The 23,583-nt window shown below is 38.0% G+C and overlaps 1 protein-coding gene across 4 annotated transcripts in view; it reads left to right on the top strand.

The window, feature by feature from the left end:
• The window catches only part of LYST (lysosomal trafficking regulator), a 194,671-nt gene that overhangs the window by 89,382 nt on the left and 81,706 nt on the right, over window positions 1-23,583 (top strand). For 3 of the 4 annotated variants that reach the window (XM_049697336.1, XM_049697338.1, XM_049697337.1), the window contains exons 17-28: window positions 682-927; window positions 4,217-4,390; window positions 5,677-5,826; window positions 9,647-9,784; window positions 10,568-10,766; window positions 12,949-13,080; window positions 15,533-16,160; window positions 16,882-17,059; window positions 18,861-19,030; window positions 20,283-20,513; window positions 22,152-22,318; window positions 23,397-23,549. In XM_049697336.1, coding sequence (XP_049553293.1) covers window positions 682-927; window positions 4,217-4,390; window positions 5,677-5,826; window positions 9,647-9,784; window positions 10,568-10,766; window positions 12,949-13,080; window positions 15,533-16,160; window positions 16,882-17,059; window positions 18,861-19,030; window positions 20,283-20,513; window positions 22,152-22,318; window positions 23,397-23,549 — 2,566 coding nt within the window. The remainder of the gene's footprint in view (window positions 1-681; window positions 928-4,216; window positions 4,391-5,676; window positions 5,827-9,646; window positions 9,785-10,567; window positions 10,767-12,948; window positions 13,081-15,532; window positions 16,161-16,881; window positions 17,060-18,860; window positions 19,031-20,282; window positions 20,514-22,151; window positions 22,319-23,396; window positions 23,550-23,583) is intronic. The other variant, XM_049697339.1, reaches the window with a different exon arrangement.

Below are 23,583 nucleotides of genomic sequence, written 5' to 3'. Positions count from 1 at the left end.
GAGCTCCTGCAGCTGCCTCCACGGAGAGCGCCTCAGAGTATATTTTGCATTTAAAATTTACCATCGTTTTAAAAGTAGTTAATAGAATATTTGACAGACAGCCAGAACCTGATCAAAACTACCCTCTGCATGGGAGAAATATTGAAAGTTCCATTCAATTTCAGTTAGGTACGCTGATAGTCTGGAATTTTATTCTAGTAGAAAGAATGATCTAGTTTAGAGTCATGTTTAAATGAGTAGGCAGCCCATGAGCAAATTCAAGACCAAGATACATTTGAATACATTGACCCAGAGTCTCCAACTCATAGGGTTGTAAAGATTGGTTAATATTTATAAATGCATAGAACAGTGCCTGGCATGCAATGAGCGTGGTATGGGCTTGTTGTTATCGGTGATAATAGGTATAATTTCACGTTTATTATCAAAAGATCAAAGCTGGAATTTTTCTCAGCCTTGATGGGGTTTACACATATTGATCCCTGCTAAATGAAACTGATCTTTTCCTTTGTGGGGAGCTGTCTTGCTTCTCATGTCCATCTTTGTTTAGTGTAGTGTCTCTCTTTTTTAAAACAAAGAAAAAGATTTGTTGGTTGTCTTTTCACTTTGAAATATTCATTTGCTAGTTAATAACTTACTTTTTAAACTTTGTTTAGTTACTGAAGGAAAATATTTGTGTTTCAGGAAAATCTTTCAGTTGTGTATACCACTTGCTGTCCTGCTCAGTATACCATCTATGAGCCAGTTATTAGACTTAAAGGTCAAATGAAAACACAACTCTCTCAAAGACCCTTCAGCTCAAAAGAAGTTCACAGCATCTTATTAGAACCTTATCATCTAAAGAATCTCCGGCCCACTGAATGTAAAACCCTTCAAGGCATTCTGCACGAAATTGGTGGAACTGGTATATTTGTCTTTCTCTTTGCTAGGGTAAGAATCACTGCTTATAATTTTATTTAAGGAGAAACTACCTCTTTATTATTGATACATTTTAGGATTTCTTTTCGAATACAAATAAAACTATATATCAACTATATTAAGCTTTTAAGATTAAAAAAGCACATATTGTTTAGAATGTCATCAAACTTTCTGCCACAGGTAATTTTTGATTAAAATTTCTTTTTAATTTATGAAGATTTTAGAAGTTTCCTATTATCCAGAAATGCAGTTAGAACAATTAAGTGTTAAATGTACAAGATTTAAAATTGCCAATGAGAAAAAAGAAAAGCATACCATAGTAAAAATATAGAAGAAATGTATTCCTTAAAATAATGTTTGTGAAACTTGTTTTTCCCTTGAAGCTTCCAGATGCATGGGGGAAAAAAAGGTCAAATGAGTACAAAAATAATTTGTTCGGGTTTGAAGTTTATTTAAAGCGAAGGAGAAATACAAAAATTTTGACTCATGCCATAGGTACTGTTTTAGAGAAACATGTTTAATTATCTGTTCTATTTAGTCATCTGAGGGCCAGCACCATATCTTTCCTGGTGCAGAGTAGGCAGTCAATAGTGTATGTGACTGTTTCGGGGATTGGTAGAATCCGAATGGGGGTACAAATGGTCTCTCTTCAGTACAAATCATTTCTACTTCCTTGTGGTCCATATCCTTGTTTAATTAAAGCTGCCCTGATCTTTTTTCATCCTCAAAATTTCCTCCTTAAGTATAACTTCTGCAACATTATCATACTGTCTCCCTAACCGGCCTTCTTTCTTTTAACCTTTTGATTAATTTTGCGATGAGACATATCAGTGTTTGTTGTTATTGTTACTGTTCTTATAAATATTTGATTAGTATTTGATCTGCCATACTCTAAGCTGTCTTTCCTCCTTTTACTTTTTCAAACTTTTTTTTTGCATCTAGTACCTAGTGTTTTAAAATTAAAAGCTTTTCATTTAACTTACCAACATTTTGTGATCTACTTTTATAGCTTTGTATAATTTCAAAACGGTTTTTCCTCTTTCTTCAAGTTATTGAATATAATTTTGTTATGTTTACTGTTACACAGTGACTAGATCCTAGAGGAAATGGTTAATTTTTTATCTTGCATACATATAGGATCTTGCCAATATGACTTTTAAAGTATGTTTTTACACTTAAAACTTAGAAACTTTGTTTAGTATCCATCCTTTCCTACAAAAATAAAATTCAGTCTCCTTAAAATCCTTACACGTGGGACTTCCCTGGTGGCGCAGTGGTTAAGAATCCCCCTGCCAGTGCAGGGGACAGGAGTTCGATCCCTGGTCCGGGAAGATCTCACATGCCGCAGAGCAACTAAGCCTGTGCACCACAACTACGGAGCCTGCGCTCTAGAGCCCGCGAGCCACAACTACTGAAGCCCAAGTGCCTAGAGCCCGTGCTCCGCAACAAGACAAGCCACCGCAATGAGAAGCCCGTGCACCGCAACAGAGTAGCCCCTACTCGCTGCAACTAGAGAAAGCCTGTGCACAGCAACAAAGACCCAACGCAGCCAAAAATAAATTTAAAAATATCCTTACACGTATAGCCTGCCTGTTTTTTTTTTAACATCTTTATTGGAGTGTAATTGCTTTACAGTGGTGTGTTATAGCCTGCCTTTTGAGCCTAATGTCCACCACCCAACCAAATAGGCAATCTGCATTCTCCTAGATGTACCGTGAACTTCCAGTCTTCGCCTCTTTCCTGACTGTGGCCCACCCCGGCCACCCATTTATCCCTGCTTCCCAGGGTTTTGCTCTCTCTCCAGGCCATCTTCTCCATGTAGGCTTCCCTGTGCTGAGCAGAGTGGAGTCAGAAGTAGTTTTTATGCTCTCGTGCATTCACAGTGTCTCACTCTTCTTTGCCTTTTATCATCATAATAAGGTGTGTGTTTCTTCCATATAGTAGTTTCCAGAAAGCACTGGGGGAGTCAAAGTACAAGTCACAATCCGTAGTTTCTATACGTACGTCTTATCATTTGACCCCCATTGGAGGCAGGTAGCACGCCTATTACTTCTTCATCTCCCACAGCACAGAACACAGATCCTGTTTGTTGAGTGACTAATCATCAAAAATTTGAGGCATTTTGCTGACTTTTCAGGTCACTAATAAAATGCTACTGAATTCTAAGGTTATCAGTGTTATTTTAGTCAATTTATAGAATATTTAAGAGACAAATGAACATGGAATTTATGGGGGGTTTTTGTACTGTGTATTCATTATTTTTTTAACATCTTTATTGGAGTATAATTGCTTTACAATGTTGTGTTAGTTTCTGCTTTATAACAAAGAGAATCAGTTATGCATATACATATGTTCCCATATCTCTTCCTTCTTGTGTCTCCCTCGCTCCCACCCTCCCTACCCCACCCCTCTAGGTGGTCACAAAGCACCGAGCTCATCTCCCTGTGCTATGCAGCTGCTTCCCACTAGCTAGCTATTTTACATTTGGTAGTGTATATAATGTCCATGCCACTCTCTTACTTTGTCCCAGCTTATCCTTCACCCTCCTTGTGTCCTCAAGTCCATTCTCTATGTCTGTGTCTTTATTCCAGTCCTGCCTCTAGGTTCTTCCGAACCTTTTTTTTTTTTTAGGTTCCATATATATGTGTTAGCATACGGTATTTGTTTTTCTCTTTCTGACTTACTTCACTCTGTATGACAGGCTCTGGGTCCATCCACCTCACTACAGATAACTCAAATTTCGTTTCTTTTTATGGCTGAGTAATATTCCACTGTACATATGTGCCACATCTTCTTTATCCATTCATCTGTCGACGGACACTTAGGTTGCTTCCATGTCCTGGCTATTGTAAATAGAGCTGCAATGAACATGGTGGTACATGACTTTTTGAATTATGGTTTTCTCAGGGTATTTGCCCGGTAGTGGGATTGCTGGGTCATATGGTACTTCTATTTTTAGTTTTTTAAGGAACCTCCATACTGTTCTCCATAGTGGCTGTATCAGTTTATCAATTTACATTCCCACCAACAGGGGAAGAGTGTTCCCTTTTCTCCACACCCTCTCCAGCATTTATTGTTTGTAGATTTTTTGATGATGGCCAGTCTGACTGGTGTGAGGTGAGAATTTATGGTTTTTAGTTTTGTTTCTTTACAATTCTTAAGTAATTACAAACAGCGTCAGCAATAAAAAAATAAGCTTTCAAATGAAACTAAGGGGTTGACGTTACATAATGGAAGATAACCACACATGTTAAATTTTTAATCTCAACAAATTAGAAAAAATATATCTACTTTTTTTTAGGTTGTGGAACTCAGTATCTGTGAAGAAACTCAAGCATTAGCACTGAGAATTATACTCTCATTAATTAAATACAACCAACAGAGAATACATGAATTAGAAAATTGTAATGGACTTTCCATGATTCATCAGGTGTTGATCAAACAAAAATGCATCGTGGGCTTTCACATTTTGAAGGTAGGTTCTCATAAAACTTATTCTTTGGGGCTTCCCTGGTGGCGCAGTGGTTGAGAATATGCCTGCTAATGCAGGGGACACAGGTTCGAGCCCTGGTCTGGGAGGATCTCACATGCCACGGAGCAACTAGGCCTGTGAGCCACAACTACTGAGCCAGTGCGTCTGGAGCCTGTGCTCTGCAACAAGAGAGGCTGCGATAGTGAGAGGCCCGCGCACCGCGATGAAGAGTGGTCCCCGCTTGCCACAACTAGAGAAAGCCCTTGCACAGAAACGAAGACCCAACACAGCAAAAATAAATAAATAAATTAATAAACTACTACGCACAACGTCTTCTAAAAAAAAAAAAGAAATGAAAGTGGCTCTTGACACTATAAAAAACAACAACAACTTATTCTCAGAGTTTCATATGCAGTGATACCTCTTCATTAAAGTCTTCCAATAATAGAGTTTTGTGTTTCAGTTATTCCTGAAGAAAATGAAGGAAACTCAATAGTATATATTTAATCAAAGTAAGGCTCTTCTGGGTTTTTCATCATTTAAATGATTACATTTTAATTGCCTTTAAAACATTTTAGAAGAGTAAAAGCAAAAAATTAAGATTTTTAGATCTTGATTAGCCAGCGATGTCTCCTTGGCCGGCCCCTCATTCTGTAGACTAGTGAAAGTGAAACCCACAGAGAGACCGCTGTTTGCTTCAGCTCCCACAGTTATGGAAGAGAACCTAGTTCTCCAGACACCTAGTGCTGTGCCGTTCCCATTAGGCAATGCTGCTATAGAGTTAGCATCTTAAAGCCTTAATAGCTTTTATTGTGATCCAGCTGTCATCATATATTTAAGTACCTTTCTAACTAAAAGCACTTGGTAACATTGTGAAAGTATTTCTCTCTGAGGGTACTAGTACTAAGGCAAAAGACCATGCCTCTTCCCATGCCCCCAAACCCCAACTCATGAAACTGTCAAGATCCATACATTTGTGGCATGAATGCTTCTTGGAAAAAATTTAAAACCCAACAGATTCATTGAATTTAAAAAATAGGATGTGGTTTCTTTTACCCCATATTTGAAACTGAATAGTCATTTATAAATATTTGAAATTTGGGGGTTTTCTCATTACTTGAATTGTTTTCCAAAACAATTTAAAGATACTTGGTGAAATGTTGAGTTATTCACTAGTTTTCCTTTGAATTTAATGTTATGACTGCTAAGATTGAAAGCTGAATATTTCTGTTGAATTTTTGGATTAACTTACTGTTGATGCATCTTCTATTAATGTTATTTTTCCATAGACCCTTCTTGAAGGTTGCTGTGATGAAGATATTATTCATATCAATGAGAATGGAGAATTTAAGTTGGATGCCGAGTCTAATGCTATAATCCAGGATGTTAAACTGCTAGAGGAGCTATTGCTAGACTGGAGGATATGGAATAAAGCAGAGGCATGTACTATTTTTGTGGTAAAAAAACACTTGTGAATTTACCCTCAACAATTTTTACATGTACAGTACAGTGTTAACTGTATGCACTTTGTTCTATGGCACTTGTCTAGAACTTTTTCATCTCGTTTGACTGAAACTCTACCCATTGGACAACAACTCCCCATTTCCCCTGCCCCCAGTCCCTGGCAACCACCATCTTACATTCTGTTTCTATGAGTCTGATTACATTAGATACTTAATACAAGTGGAATCATTCAGTGTTTGTCTTTTTGTGATTGGCTTATTTGACTTTGCATTATGTCCTCAAGGTTCATCTGTGTTGTAGCATATGACAAGATTTTTTTCTTTTTTAAGACGGAATAATATCCCATTGTATGTGTATTCCACATTTTCTTTATCTGTTCATCTGTCATGCACACTTAGCTTGCTTCCACATGTTGGCCATTGTGAACTAAGTTGCAGTGAACATGGATGTGCAGAGGTCTCTCTGAGGTCCTGTTTTCAATTATTTTAGATATGTATGCAGAAGTGAGATTGTTGAATCATACGGTAGTTCTATTTTTAACTTCTTGAGGAACCTCCATACTATTTTCCGTAAGAGAAGCACCATTTTACAATCCTACCAACAATGTGCAAGTGATCCAATTTTTTTACATTCTCACCAAACAATTGTTATTTTTTGATAGTGCCTTTTCTATAGGGTATGAGGTAATAGCTTGTTGTGGTTTTGATTTGCATTTATTTTCCTGATGATTAGTGATGATGAGCATCTTTTCATCTACTTATTGGCTCTTTGTATATCTTCTTTGAAGAGATGTCCATTCAAGTCCTTTGACCATTTTTTAACTGGGTTATTTGATTTTTTGTTAATGAGTGATAGGAGTTCTTTATATATTCTGCATATTAATCCTTATCTCACTTATGGTTTGCAAGTATTTTCTCCCATTCTGTAGGTTGCCTTTTCACTCTGTTGATTGTTTCCTTTGGTGCAATAAAAGGCATTTACTTTTAAGTATTCATCCAATCATTCTTTTGGAGAATAGAACAAATTTACCACTTCAGTGTAATGTTAATTGTAGATGGAAATCTGGAGATTAATTTCTGTGCAAGGTTTTAGACAGCCATGGATAATGCTGATCTGGAGGGTCAGGATCAGAGCTTGCGCTGCTGGTAGTAGCTAGAGCAGTACTTGGCTGGAGAACATTTGAGTCAATTGGAGACTTGCATTTACCATAAACTCTGAAAGGGGTCCTGCTAAGAGTGTGGAGAGTAGAGTCAAGGAGAGGGAAATAGACACACTTCTGAGTAAGGGAGCCACGTTACCCAGAAGTCATAGAGCTGTATCAGTATACAGGGCAAGTCTATGAAGCCTTGGCTTCATGATAGGCATAAGCTAAGGAACATGCTTTGATCTTAGGTCTAGGCAAAGCATCTCAACAGCTGGGTGGATCAGGTAGTCTTCACAAGGACCCAGCCAGGGAATGAATATAGGGCTGTTTCCTTTCTGCCCTAGTTATAAGCATAGTCTTCATGGTATGGCTCATAGAGCCTCCTTAGTTCTAGTGTAGACTGTAGATTGTCCAGAGTTATTTAGCGTGTAACAACAGTATCATCAGACGTAATTAAAGACCAGTTCAAAGTGTGTACCTTTAGAATTTTTAAAAATTTGGTTACTTCCAAATTTGGCAACAGCCCCCCCCAGATTTACTCACTATCAATAATGAGTTAGGAAGCTGAAGGAAACACTTCTAATCTGTCATTAACAAAAACAAGTTTTGACCAAACGTGCTAGAGGAAAGACAGAATTATTTTTCTGTTCTTCCTATATAAAACTATATTACAAAATTATTGTTATTTGAAGAAGCAGTCAAAGAATATGCTCCTGCAAAACACAGGGGGAAAGTACTACAGAGCTGTGTCAGGCAGCTAACTGTTGCTTTTTCTGGATTTTATGGTATTGTCAGTTTTTAAAACTTTCTATTTTGTTGTGATTTCTCATTCTGAATAAATACTCACTTTCAGAATTTAAAAAATCCATATATATATATATATATGTATATATACACACACACATATATATGTATAAAAATACACTTAATGTTTCAGGGAGAGAAAGCAAATGAACATAGTGATAGTAAATACAAACAAGTTGGATCAAAGGCAGTATAAATATAAACATGTAATAAAGAAATAGCTCAATCGTAGATTGGAAGATCAAATCTTAACTAAAAATTGGACAGCTATTTTAGTATTTCAAAAGAGGATGCTAACTTGAGCATTAAAAAACAGTGTGATTGGGCTTCCCTGGTGGCGCAGTGGTTGAGAGTCCACCTGCCGATGCAGGGGACGTGGGTTCGTGCCCCGGTCTGGGAAGATCCCACATGCCGCAGAGCGGCTGAGCCATGGCCGCTGAGCCTGCGCGTCCGGAGCCTGTGCTCCGCAACGGGAGAGGCCACAACAGTGAGAGGCCCGCATACCGCAAAACAACCACAGCAACAACAACAACAACAAAAAACCACAGTGTGATTAAAAAACAAAACATTTTCTGTTGAATTCAAAAGTGATATACACAAATACTTCTATGGGTTTGAAATAAGATTTTCTTTCCTAATTATTTTTTTAGCTGAGTTGTTTTGTTTTTGTTGCTGGTTGTCTGTTTGCTTTGGCACTGCTCTATTTTAGTACTATTTTTCAGGCCTGAATCAAGTTTTCATACTTGGCCTGCCTCGTCTTCCAGTTTTCATATATCTTTTTCTCTCAGGGCACCTTGGCCCTGTCTTATAAAGAGAGAGGGCTTTGTTAGAATAGTGTGATTAAGTCTATCAATTCCTTGGCCTTTTCATTATTCATTTCCATCGATAATGGCAGGAAAAACAGCAAGACCTGCAACCCAAGGCGGTTAATTTTGCTTATTGTTAATGACTTTGTTGAAAGGTTATTTGGGCTAATAAAATGAGGTGAAGATTATCTTTCAGTAGTAGTTATCTATATAAGATTCCTTTTTCTCTGTTACTGTGGATAATTTAAGATTGGTTCGGTATGGGAGAAGCATTTTAAAGCACCTCAAAAGGATGCTAACTACTGTTTGAAACTGCACACTTAGTAATTGTGCAGATAATTCTATTATTTGGACTTAAAAGTAAATTAATCCAAAATGCAGAATTTCTACATTGTCTAACTTTTTTCAATTTAGTACATCTTGTTCTAAAATTCTTTGATTAAATGCTGCATACAGAAATTAGCATTGAAATCTGTACATTTTTAATAATGCTCTTTGAAACTAAATTATTTGTAAATAGTTAATATTGATAATGTGTTTCATGTGTTTGTTTTTCTTTTTATAAATTTATTTATTTTTGGCTGTGTTGGGTCTTCGTTGCTGTGCGCGGGCTTTCTCTAGTTGCGGCAAGCAGGGGCTACTCTTCCTTGCGGTGCGTGTCCTTCTCATTGCGGTGGCTTCTCTTGTTGCGGAGCAGGGGCTCTAGGCACACGGGCCTCAGTAGTTGTGGCACGCAGGCTCAGTAGTTATGGCTCATGGGCTCTAGAGCACAGGCTCAGTCGTTGTGGCACACAGGCTTAGCTGCTCCGTGGCATGTGGGATCTTCCCGGACCAGGGATCGAACCCATGTCCCCTGCATTGGCAGGCGAATTCTCAACCACTGTGCCACCAGGGAAGCCCTAAGATTTACTTTTTCAGACAAATTTAATCTTTGACCCTGAATACATACACAGTGTTAAACTGATGTATTGCATGTCTTCTAAAAAGCATGCAGCATGTTTTTCAGTAACTCTGTGCTAATCGGTATGTTTCTTTTCTCAGCAAGGTGTTTGGGAAACTCTGCTGGCAGCCCTAGAAATCCTCCTCAGAGCGGATCACCAGCAGCAGATGTTTAATATTAAGCAGTTACTGAAAGCTCGAGTGGTGCATCACTTTCTACTGACTTGCCAGGTTTTGCAGGTACTTTTCATGTAACTTTACTTCTGGAGATATTTTCTGTGATGATTTCTGTTTAATGACTCAACGCTATGGACTCAGATTTTTGAGGGACTTTCAGTGAGGTTATTTTCTGTCTGCCCTACTCTCCAGGATCCCTTCTTTCAGCTGATAGTATCGGAGTTTTTTAACCCCAGCCTCTTGTAGCTTGACCTTTCCTAACTCAGTTACAAAAGAGCAACTGCTAAATTCCAGAAATATTTCTTTATGTTGGGGTAAAATAATAATTTTGTAGTCTCTCGGACATCAACAGTAGTGATATTTTAACTTGTTTCATATTTCTTAAATAACAAGTACCAGTATGTGTTGGATGCACTACTCTGACATGTTTTCTCTGTGGTTTAAGTTAGCCGTATAACCACTTCGGGCCTCCGTATTCTAGAAATGATGGATAAAACCTCTCAGAGCTGTTGTGAGAAATAACTTTGTAGGCTGGAACATAGTGTATTCATGTAATCAGTTTTGTCTATCAAAAAATTTCCCTTCTGAACCCATAGTAGTAGTAGTAGTAGTGATAAGAGTACTAATAGTAGCTAACATTTATATGGGGACATTGGTTTTAATGAACTTTAATAACAGGGTTGCTTGAATTGAGAAATAGCAACTCAATTGTATGGTAAATACGGTCAGTCTGGAGTAGTAAACCAACACAGTTCTATCTTAAACAGAATTATCTTGCTTCAGTGAGAAATGTGAGTTAAGTTGACAGTTCTCTTTAAATCTAAAGAGAGTGTTTATGTTTTTCAGGAACACAAAGAGGGTCAGCTTACATCCATGCCCCGAGAGGTTTGTCGGTCATTTGTGAAGATTATAGCAGAAGTCCTTGGGTCTCCTCCCGATCTGGAATTATTGGCAGCTGTCTTCAGTTTCCTTTTAGCAGCTCACCCTCCTACCAATACTTACGTTTGCCATAACCCTGCAGGCTTCTACTTTTCTTTGCACATAGGTAGGTATGATCATTTTTGTTAGGTCTTGGCTGTTTCTACTTTTGTTTCTTCCTTCCCGCTTGATTTGTGTTTGTTTGATATATATTGAATGGCCTCTGTGCTAGAAATTAATCACACACTGGGATTGGGACAGGGGCAGAGGGCCATAAAATGAACCAGACATAGTCTCTGCCTTCAGAGGGCTTAAATGCCAAGAGGCAAGGGGAGATATAGATGCTGAAATAATTATAATAAGAAACAATATCTGGTAAGTACATAAGAGATACAAAAGAAGAACTAATTAGATTTCAGAAGAGTTAGGGTTTCATTGGGCAGGTATGGAGAGAGATTTAATAGATTAATATCTGCCATGGGATTGCAGAATTTAAGTAAAATTTAATGGGTAGATTGGAGAATTAGCATTCCAGGTGAAGAGAATGACTTAAAGGAGGAAAAATAGAAAGAGAAAATAAAGAATAATGAATTTTACCTAATAAAGGGGATTTATAAAGGAGTAGTGAGAAATAATACCATAAATATAGTTTGGGACCATCATTTATTCCACCCCACCCAAGCTCATATTAAACGAGTCCTTGAATGTAAGATCAGAGAATTTGAACTTGTATTCTAGTTGGGGGTAATTGAAGGATTTTGTTTTGTTGTGTTTGTTTTGAGCCAAGGAATACGATGTAAGTAAATTATTACAGTAAAATTCAGTATAGAGAAACCACCAGCGTAGAAGTGAGTTGAAGCTCTGGGAACAGATGAGACCACTGAAGAAAAGTGTGGAGAGAGAGAGAAGGAAAAAGGAAGCTAAGGATGGAACTGTTGGTGATATTACTATTCAGAGGGTGGAACAAGAAAGAGTAATCTCAGCGTAAAAGAAAGATAGAAGAATCAGAGTTTTAAAAGAACTAGGAAAAGGTGATGTGGTAAGAGAGCAAGCAAGAGTATATCTGTGAGAAAGCTAGATAGTAAATTTAGAGAGGGAAACTGGTTGTCCAACAGCCATTTTAAACAATATAATAAGTGAATAAAATGATTCCGCCGCAGTAAAAATCCAAGTGAAATTATACAGCATGACTCTGTGTTAGGTTCAGCTAACATTTAGTGAATAAAGCAACGCCAAGATTCTGGTAGCAACTAAAATGTGGTCACCTCCCTTAAGGAGTTTACAGTCTAGTAGAGGGGAGAGAGACATAAACAGGTAAGTATACCATGTGGAAAGCACAGCGGTGTCAGTATTTCATTTTGGGTAGCATAGAGCATGGCGAGGGGATATTTCCTGGAGGTGGTGATGCCTGCTCTGAGTCTTAAAGGCTGAGTAGGAGTTGAAGGGAGAGGAGATTCTTGTAGCGGTAAGGAGGCAGCAGAAAGCCACTGGGAGGTTTTAAGCAGAGATTAGCATTTCATAGAGAGAAGGCTGGTAGCTATGAGGATTTGGGGGTGACCAGAGGTCCATCACGGATACCATTTAGAAGTCCAAGGTAATAGTCCAGGTGAGGGGGATTAGAGCCTGCCTTATAGCGCTATGCTAGGGATGAGAAGAGTTCCAGAAACAGAAATAAAGTCAACGGAACCTGGAGACTGACTTGACACGGGTAAAGGAAAGGTTGTGGTCAAGGGTGGCTCCTGGATCCTGCGTGGGAAATAGGTACTTCTACCAAAGGAACCAGAGGACAACACAGGAGGGAATTTAGGGCAGAAGGATGACTCAGATTTAGATTTGTTGCATTTGCGGTGCATTTAAAAAACCAAGCAGTTGAATTTAGAAGTATGAAGCTCAAAAAGGAAGATTAAACTGGAGGTATCAACTTTGGAGTCATATTGGGGCTGTGTAAAAATAGAGAAGACACAGCCTTTCCCTCAAGGAATGAATTGATGAACAGTCTCCTTGGAGAGATCATATTAGCATATAAAAAGTGAACAGTTAGCTGCTAAACTATAGGAATAACTATAAGTACCGTTAGAATTCAAAGAAAATAGAAGTTAATGTGGCTAGTAATAGTCAACAGAAGAATCTAGAGTAAGAAGTTGTAGAGTGTCCTCACGTATCAAATGGGCATTATTATAAAGGATGCCGTTTTTTCTCTTTGCTTTGAACATCTTTTTGTAAACGTTTGTATTTAACGACTTGCTTTTAAAGTTATATTTTTGTTTTATCCTTCTTTAAAATTGTCTGAAAACTTTTTTTGATCCTAGATGGCAAGATCTTTCAGGAGAAAGTGCAGTCAATCATGTACCTGAGGCATTCTAGCAGTGGAGGGAAGTCTGTTACTAGCCCTGGATTTATGGTAATAAGCCCATGTGGTTTTACTGCTTCGCCATCTGAAGGTAAACAGACAAACGAAAACAATGCTGAAAGTATGACCCTTCTGTATTTAGTTCTGCATATTAATAGATAAATAAATTGTACGTGTTTTAGCAGCATAATACAACCTGATATTCAGGATAAATAAATGGAAGGCTAAACTTAAAAATAATAGAATATGTTTAAGGAATCCATTTCACTACTTTCTGATATCCGTAACTCACACTCAGTATAACAAGTGCCTCTCAGGAGAACTTAGGGAGTGGATGAGGCTCATGCCCTCTTGCTCTGGAATTCTCTCTCCCCTTCTGTCATAGTCATATGTCTTTCATTAAGCTTCTGATTTATTTCCCCATTTTCTTCAAAAGCTATGTTAGGCTTACTGTCTCCTTTCCACCTGAACTCGTTCTAGACAACTTCACTTGCCATGTGAGTGGCCGTCCGTACTCCAGCCTTGACCCTGGGGACCGTCATCCCCTTTACTTTATCTACCAGTCTGCTTGCATCTGTCTTAGACACCATCGAAGAACGCTTCCCACCCATAGACCTCCCGTCTCCCACTCTCTATGACAACTTCCTATCCTTCTGGTTTCTTTATCATCCTCCCAAGTTCCCTCTGCCTGTTTTCCCCTTCCAGCCTAGATCCCATCAGCCAATAATTTTATTTCTTCATTTTCCTTGTCCTCTTGGCCTTTTAGCACGCTTGACCTGAAAAAGTCGAACCTTTCCTCAATCTGACCATCCTCACGCTGCTTAGAATTCCTGCCATTAAAAGGGTCTGTGGCATAGTTGGCCTTTTAATGCTGCCCTATAATTTTTCTGTATATTCAGAATTAGTTGCCTCTTCTATCTCCATAGCAAGTATATTCAAGTCTTTAAGCTAACAGTACTTTTCTCTCTTCCTAGCTTGTTCTTAACAGACAACCTCATCTCTATTTTTATAAAGAAAAAATAGGTACATGTCTCCTGATTGTGAACTGACTGTATGTCTTTTCCTTTCCTGACTGCCATCCTCTCCCAGACTGAGACATTCCTTCTCCCAGACTGTTAGTCCCACCTACTCTTGTCTCCAGCTCCAATACAAATCATTAAATAGGCTGGTAAGATAGAGACATGGATAGATAGAACACAGTATCTGGGTATTAACCTCCAGTTTTCCTTCTCTCCCAAAGTGTTTCAGTTATTCTCTAGCACGTTTTATGGCCTTTTATTATAATATTTTAAGGCTATGTTTTAATTAGTTTTATTTGGAATTTCATAGGAAGTGTCATTTTTTAAATCATTGTGCATCACTCTGAAACATTTTCTAGTACAATCATGCCCCTATTTTTTCCAGGTCGTTTGAACAGTCTCTTTTGGCAACCTTATTCCTCCAGCCAAAACCCAGAAATAACTAGGAAAAACTTCTGAGCTATGGAGCTGTTTTATTGCCACAAAGCCTGAGCTCTGAGCAGTTCATTCAGTGCTTGTTTACTTTATATCAGTGCTTCTCAAGTTTTAGCTTGCTGAAAAATCACCTGGAGAGCTGGTTAAAATGTACATCCCTGGGCCCCTGCCTCACACGTTCTGATTCAGTAGATCTGGGGTGGAGCCTGAGAATGTGCATTTCGAACAGTCACACAGTGGTGCTTGATTCCCATGCTCCTGGCCCACAGACCATACCTTGAGTAGCATCCACTTATATCCCATGCACTAAGGATGAGAGTGATTTTTCTGGTCTCCTCCTACACAGAATATAAGAAGCAGAAAATTCGAGAGCTATGGCAAGAAGAGAAAAAACTGTTTCTTCTCAGTAATAGCAGCAAAAAGTGACTACAGAAAGGGAGGAGTGAGAGAACAGTCTAGGGACATTGAGCCTAGTAATAACACCAAGTACAACTATCACTAACATTTATTGAGCACCTATTATATGGCAGGCACTATGCTAGGTGCATCATGGATATGATCTCAATCCTTAAAGCAGCCTTGCAAAGTAGATGTTCTGAACCCTCATTTTACATTTGCAGAAGTGAACACTCATCTCATTAAATGATTTACCTAAGCCACCTAACTAGCTGAACTATTGCTTGAATCCTGTTATATCTCGTTGCAAAGCCCACACTCTTTCCACTGTATCAAAGTGCATCCTAGTGACTGCTAGCCTGAGGTACATTGAGTTTCACTTAATTCACTTAATTTCACTTCAGTAGCACCATTAATCCTAATAACTTTGAATCACTCAGGCAATATTGTATTTTGTTAAGGAGACAGGTAAAGATATGTATTTTGGGAAAATTTTAATAAAAAGTAGTTAAAAGAAAAATAGTTTTAACCTTAAGAATTTTTAAGCATTAGTTACTATGATCGTTAGCCTGTATGGATTCTTTAATATCACTAGATAAATGGGTATTGCTCTGGTTGGGACCGATAGTGCAGAAAAGAAGTGGGCCCGCTCATAAGATTTTTCAATACTGTTTTTGTGTCTACTCTCACCAGGAAACAACTCCTCCAGTACTGTTCCACAGCAGATGACTGCCAGCATGTTACGTTCTAGAAGCCTACCAGCATTTCCTACTTCTTCACCTCAAATACAACCACGAAAATTGACTGGAAGTTTGGGTTGTAGTATTGACAAGTTACAAAGCGTTGTAGATAATGATGTTGCTTCCCAGCCAGAGAAATGGAGCCCTCGGGGGAGTTCCGAGACGCTGAAGAAAGGCAAAGCAGATGCTTTTGTCAGTAGCTGTGAGTCTGCAAAAACGGTTTGTGAAATGGAAGCTGTCCTTTCAGCCCATGCCTCTGTCAGTGGTGTCCCAAAAGGAACATCGGGACTTCCAGCGGTCAAAGTAGATCAGAAGGAGGTGGGAACAGAACCCAGATCAGACGATGACAGTCTTGGGGATGAGTTCTGCCCACGCCGACCTGATTACCTGAAGGGACTGGCCTCGTTCCAGCGAAGCCACAGCACTATTGCAAGCCTTGGGCTAGCTTTTCCCTCACAGAATGGCTCTGCAGCTGTCGGCCGGTGGCCAAGTCTTGTTGACAGGAACACCGAAGACTGGGAAAACTTTGCCTTTTCTCTCCGTTATGAGCCAAACCACAACCGAACTACAAGTGCTCACAGGTAGTCACATGTTTTTGTATGCCAAACCCCTCCCCGCTTTTTTTTTTTTTACTGTTCTTTGAAGAATTCCTGTACTTGTAGAAATGTCTTTATTATGGGATCTCTTATAACATATATATTAATAACGAACAAAGGTACCTTTCTCCTTATTTTAATACTAGGTGATATTGAATTCCATATTTAACCAAAGGATAAACCATAAATTGTTCCTGAAGAAAAAATTATCTTATGGTTTATTTAATTCCATATGGTTATTAGAGAAAAACTCTTCAGTTTAGGGAAATTATACGGTTTATTATCGTTCCCAAGAGCATCTCAATTAGCACCGTCAGTGAAACTTTCTACAGGATGATGGAAACGTTCACCTGTGCTGTCCACTGCAGGAGACACATAACGCACTTGAAATGTGGCCAGTGCAGCTGAGCAACTGGATTTTTAGTTTAATTTTTAATAGTTTAAATAGCACAAGTGGTTATTGGAAATCACAGATGTAGAATAAACTAGTGTTTAATAGATGATATACCCAAAAAAAAACCGGTGATTAAAAAGTGATGGCAAATTTGTTAATCACAGTTAAATCAGGAAACATTTTTTAAACCTTATGCACTTTTGTTTCACATGTGAAAATTATTACTACTCATCACAGTTCTTAAGGTAATCATGAGGCACTACTTTCCTCCCTGATCTTGTTTTGGTAAGACTTTCTGGGTCTCTGTTTTAGTGTAACTGAAGACTGTTTGGTACCTGTATGTTGTGGGTTGTATGAACTCTTAAGCGGAGTTCTTCTCATCCTGCCTGATGTTATGCTGGAAGATGTGATGGACAGGCTCATTCAAGCAGATACGCTGTTGGTCCTTGTTAACCACCCATCACCTGCTGTACAACAAGGAGTTATTAAAGTAAGGGCAAATGCTAAATACGTTGTTTTCATTTGGAACGATAGACATATGCATAATTTAAAATTTGAACGTACATATTCAAGTAGACCTGAAGCTTTCTTTTATTCTTAGGCATAATGAGCTGATGTGGTTTGTTACTTCTTACCTCTATTTTTCTCTGTCTTATCATCCAACTTTAAGCCCTCCTCCATATATTGATTCATATCAGTATGTTTTTTTAAGTCTACTACTTACAAGGAACACACAGGTCATTGGAAGTCTCTCCTGCAGTGTAGTATCGTTAAATCTTAGACACTTCAGGTTTCAGCTCAGATGTCACCTTCTCAAAGAGGCCTTTCCTGTTCACCTTTCAAACCAGCTTCTGTCTAGCCCTGCTCCTCACTTGTTCTATGTCTAGCATCCTAGGTGTGTCTTGTAAGTACCTTTTAAACTTGTTTGTGTATTTGGTTTTTTTTAACCTCTCATACTGAAATATAAGTCCTGTGAGGGTAGGCATCTTGTGTCTAATATATAAAAGGTCCTAAGTACATCGTTGAAAGAATAAATATTTGATATGAATGGTTCCCATTAGGAGACAACCCAATATTGAAATGGTCTTTAAAGATTCTCATTTTCTTAGTTTGATGTGGGATATTGTTAAATCAGTTGCAACCCACTATTTACTTAGCTTCCATTTCATGTGTAAAACACCGGGCTAGCTGCTATGTGGGATATAAAGGGGAATAAGCCTCTGCATTTAGGAGTTTATAGGCCAGTGGGGAAGAGAGACGTATACCCAACTAAGTAAAATGTCAGGACTTGTGTGATGAGTGCTTCAGTGGTAGTATTAATAAAGAAGAATGGGAGCACAGGAAAAGCAAATAATTCTGATGCGGGAACCAGGGAAGGATTCATGCAAAAGGTGTAGTTTGTATTATGCTGTAAACTTAGAAAGCTTTTTAAGTAGGGCGGCAAAGAGGTGTGTGTTTTGGGAAGAATAGTCTGTCACCACTGTGAGGGAGTCGTCGCAAGGGAGAGAGAGGTGGAAGTGTTGTGTTCGCAGGATATCACAGTGGTCCAGGGGAGAGATGATGAGCCCCTGATCTGGGGAAGTGGAAAGTCAAAGGACAGACAGATTTGAGAGACATTCACTGGAATGGAGGTGAGAGACCTTCATAATTACGTGTGGGAAATCAGGACAAGAAAAGCCAAAAGTGAGATTAGCCTTAAAGTCTCATAGGATGGTGCTACTGTGCTCTAAGATCAGAACCATGGAAGAAGTGAGTTTGGAAGGAAAAATAATTACTTAGATTGTACACAGGTTGCATTTAAGATTCTGGGAAAGGATGGAAGTTTAGGCCTATGCTCAAGGTAAATAAAATGTTAAGAAGTCTAGAAAAATAGAGGTCTGGGATATATATATATACACACATATATATATATATATATATTTTTTTTTTCAGAGAAAGCTTCATACAGTGCTGACTCATTTTTCTTTTTTCAGAATTAGAACTAGGCACAAATATTCTACTTATACTCAGCTAAGGCTGCCAATCTGCTAGGTGTCCATGCTCAGCTAAAAAGCTAGTTTCCCATCACAAAAGTATTAAGATCTCCAAGACAGGGTCATCATTAGCATTCCGTAATAATCAGAACAAAGTTCATTTTCATTTTGCTATGGAGGTGGCATTTTTTTGAGCTTTCTCTGTTCTATACAGATGAAATTAAACAATAACTTACAACTACAAATATAATACACTGTCTGACTTGTATACATTATATAAAATTTTAATATATTGTCTAACTTAATTTTTTTCCTCAGCTATTAGATGCATATTTTAATAGAGCATCTAAGGAACAAAAGGATAAATTTCTGAAGAATCGTGGCTTTTCCTTGCTAGCCAACCAGTTGTATCTTCATCGGGGAACTCAGGAATTATTAGAATGCTTCATTGAAATGTTCTTTGGCCGACATGCTGGCCTTGATGAAGAGTAAGTGGGTTCTTCCCTCCACCAGAATTGGGAATCTTTTGTCTTAAATGTATAATTTGTTAAACTGACTCTTAACAAAATCGCTTGGTCACTCTTAGAAAAAATCTACTAAAAGTCATTTTCCAGGTGAATCAATTTATTATTTTCCATATTATATTCTTTCTAATATAACTTCTTCCTTTGTATTTCATTCATTAGCTAGAAACTAGTAAGTAAGAAAGAAAGAAATAAATGCTGCATCAGATGAAAGAAAGTGATAGTTAAGATTTGGTATCCAGTGTTAACCTGAGGTTAACTGAGAAGAAGGTGGCTTCTGTGGTCCCAGCAGCAGATTATAGGAGGGCTCCATAGACAAGCTCCTCACTCCCTCCGAGACCCGGCTTATCTGGGTGAAGAGTCAGTCCCCCACCTGGAATTCTGATTACTGAGCTTTGTCCCTGGTATAATGCTGAAGGATTAGCAAATAAGTACAAAAATTAAAGAATATTTTTCTCCCAAGTCAAAAGTTTGGCAGAAAAGTTAAACTGTTATTTCTGTGTATGACAAAGTAGAGAGAAATGTGTGTCTTGTATTATTATTAAGTGTCTCCTACTTATTTGTAAGTAGACCAATTCAGACCTTGAAGAATTTACTTATTAGATGCAGCAGTGACAACAGTACTTTGCATTTGCCTACAGCTTTTGGCTCTTTCAAAGCAATTCTGCATCATCTCATTTGATTCTCACAAAGTCTTGAGAAGAAAGTAGAGCAGATATCACCACACATATTTGACAGATAAAGAAAATGAGGTATAAAACATGTAAATAATTTCCTTCCATCCCAGAGACAAAGAGTATTGGAACAAGAACTCGAGATCCATTCCTTTCACTAGACCTCTTTTTACTAGTTCCCTGAAATACTGTGTAAAATAGTAGTCTTTTTTTTTTCTGCACACTTGTTATATAGATCCCTAGAGCAGGGGATCTTTGGACAACTTAGTGGTTCATGGACAAATTAAAGTGAGTCAATTAAAACCATGAAATTGTATAAATGTTTCCCTTGAATATTTGCCTTGGAACAGACTTCTAGCAACACCTTTTATCTTTTTATTGGAGGTATTTATGATCTAAAAACGGTTAAGAATCCTTGCTTCCCTAATTTATGCTTTATAGCTTCAAAATCAAGTCAACAAAATGGCCCATATTGCAATCATTTTTCCTTATTTCATGGTTAATTGCTTCTAATGTGCTCTTAACTGTATTATTTATTATAGATTTGATCTGGAAGATGTGAAAAACATGGGACTTTTTCAGAAGTGGTCTGTCATTCCTATTCTGGGACTAATAGAGACCTCCTTATATGACAACGTGCTCTTGCATAACGCTCTCTTACTTCTTCTCCAAATATTAAATTCTTGTTCTAAGGTAGCAGATATGTTGTTGGATAATGGTCTTCTCTACGTGTTATGTAATACAGTAGCAGCTCTGAATGGATTAGAAAAGAAGTAAGTTTTAAATCATTATTTAAAACTACATCTGATAAGAACTTTGGAAAGGGAAAAACTTTACTAGCAGGTTACGTTAAAGCATTTGATATTTCATAATACTTTCAAAGAATTTCTTTCCTCTAAAACTGATTAAATTAAATTAAACTAAATTTGGAGGGCATATTTTCCATTTTCAAAAAGTTTGGTTTAAAAAAAATAAGCTATTTATATGACGTACTTTTAGGTATTTAGAACCTGAAGACAAGGTGAATAAATTTAACTGTCCTCAAATATATTTACCAAGCTTCCACTATAGTCTTATAAAAATTATTATCCCCACCAGGAATAGGAAATTGAGGATTAGAGAGATGTAGTAACTTGTTGCAGATCACACAGCTAATAAACAGAGAACTTGAGGCTGAATCTTCTCACTTCAGAAGCCTGTGCTTTACAGTCACCATGCTCTCCCACTTTTAGCATGCTGTACCGCTGTCTACTACCATAAATGAATTTCTGGTAGCGAAAAGTACATTGGCAAATGGCTGCCCACTCAATTGATTAACAGCTTTAAAAAATACGTTAGGCAATTATATTTTTATTTGGGTTTTGTGCCTTCAGTGTCTGCATTTATGATGTACAGTATAACATTTTTATTAGCATAATGTTAAGATACACATCTCTAGAAGCATCATCTAACTGCATGTTAAAACATTAACTATTAACTATATTTTTGCAGAGAAGGCAGAGCATATCCTCGGTGACTCTCTAGGCAGGGAGGCTCCTGGGTGCTAGAGAGGACAACTTGTGGTCAGCTCAGTGCAGGTTTTATTGGGCACCTGTTTTATTGAGGATCTGTGTGCTGGGCATATGAGAAATACAAAGCATTGTATTCCTCAAAACATTTAGTCTTGATTATAATACAGTGCATGAAATTGGTGGAACGTGGGAAGAGTACCGGCAGGCTCCTGCTAAGAGCAGTTTGTTGCTGTTGTTATTTTAAAGAAACTGTACTTACAGAATGTCCTTATATGCTACTCTATTGATTGCCGCCCACCCCCGAATTTACCACTTCTAACTCTTGCTTGATTTTGAAAAAGTAAGTGGAGAGGCTTAATATCACACATTGAGGTAGATTATCAAGGTTAAAAATTGAGGGACAGAAGATACTAATTCATATTTATTAGGTAGTTGTAAGTGATTAATATATACGTTCAAATCTGTATCTCTTTTAATCCTTAAAATAAACATACATTGTGTAAGTGAGATTCAGAGAGGTCAGTTAATTTATTCAAATTCACCACTTCTGTGAAGCCTTCTCAGAATATCCCTCTTCATGCCCACAGAATCTTCACCGTTAGTGTGTTGGGAACCTGCCAGTGCTTTCCCACAGTATCTTGTGTAGCCTCTGTTGTTACATTTACCACCACTTACTGGTTATAGTTATCTGTTCACTTGTCTGGTCCTTTGCAAGCTGAATTTTCACAGGAGTCAAAGCGTGTCTTCTTATTTCTGTTCCTAGCGTGTAGTTTATGTAACCTGCCATAGAGTAAGCATGGATAAATATCGAATGAATGCATGAAAGAATGAATGAATACTGGCAGAACAGGAATTCAAACCAGTTCTATTTGCCTTAAATTATTTGTTCTTTTTCTTTAGCGTTCCTTTGAATGAATACAGATTGCTTGCTTGTGATCTGCAGCAACTTTTCATAGCAGTTACAATTCATGCTTGCAGTTCCTCAGGCTCACAGTATTTTAGAGTTATTGAAGATCTTATTGTACTGCTTGGATATCTTCAAAACAGCAAAAGCAAGAGGACCCAAAGTAAGATCTAATTTTCATGGATTTGTGGGGGGCAGTTGTATAATAGCCAAAAATGTTAGTAGAGCCTAATCTCTTTCTCTGGCTTCTCTAGAGAGAGTGGGATAGAGGAGAGAAACTGTTTTACTGAAGGTTCATCCTTAACTTTGTTTACTGGCTTTAAAAAGAAGCCTTTTTAAGTGGCAAAAATTTTAAAGTGATGCCCTGATGTAATTAGTAGCTGCCAACACATCACTAAAAGAAGCTGCTAGGACTTCCCTGGTGGTGCAGTGGTTAAGACTCCACGCTCCCAATGCAGGGGACCTGGGTTCGATCCCTGGTCGGGGAATAGATCCCACATGCATGCCGCAACTAAGAGTTCACATGCCGCAACTAAGACCTGGTGCAACCAAATAAATAAATAAATATTTAAAAACAAAACAAAACAAAAACTGATTTTTCTTACCAAGTAGAATGAAAAGTCTTATGCTGAATAGTAACATAAAACATTAGTTTTCTTTAGTGGCAAATATTATAGTGAATAGGAGGCAGAAAAATGTGAGAATTTCTGGTTAAACTTTTGCCTTATATATTAAAAAGGCTGTTCTTTAAAACAATTATATAAACGAAATAAATTTGTGAGCTAGTATTTTTCTATTGAACTTTTTATAGTAATCATTTGGAAATTTGCTTTAAAATTGCTTTTAAAGATAGTTAAGAAATGTTTACAACCATTGAGAACCCACGTTGATCAAAAATTTTAAATTTATCTCTAATAAAATATTATTGGCAGGTTTTTTTTTTTTTTGCTGTACGCAAGCCTCTCACCATTGCGGCCTCTCCCGTTGCGGAGCACAGGCTCCGGACGCGCAGGCTCAGCGGCCATGGCTCACGGGCCCAGCCGCTCCGCGGCATGTGGGATCCTCCCGGACCGGGGCACGAACCCGTGTCCCCTGCATTGGCAGGCGGACTCTCAACCACTGCGCCACCAGGGAAGCCCTATTGGCAGTTTTGATATTGCATAAATGTAAGAATCAATTCAATTTTTTAAAAAATTAACAACCACATAGCTTGAAAACATTCTAGTATCTTCTGTTTTTAGATATGGCTGTTGCACTACAGTATAGAGTTCTCCAGGCTGCTATGGAATTTATAAGGACCACCGCAAATCATGACTCTGAAAACCTTACAGATTCATCTCAGTCGCCTTCTGCTCCCCATCATGCAGTATTCCAAAAGCGAAAGAGCATTGCTGGTGAGTGCTGAAATAATGTTTTAATACTTATAAA

The sequence above is a fragment of the Orcinus orca genome, chromosome 14 (genome assembly GCF_937001465.1).
Source record: "Orcinus orca chromosome 14, mOrcOrc1.1, whole genome shotgun sequence".
In the NCBI taxonomy this organism is placed as follows: Eukaryota; Metazoa; Chordata; class Mammalia; order Artiodactyla; family Delphinidae; genus Orcinus; species Orcinus orca.
The sequence above is the reverse complement of the archived record's forward strand: the minus strand, read 5'-3'. Positions and strand labels throughout refer to the sequence as shown.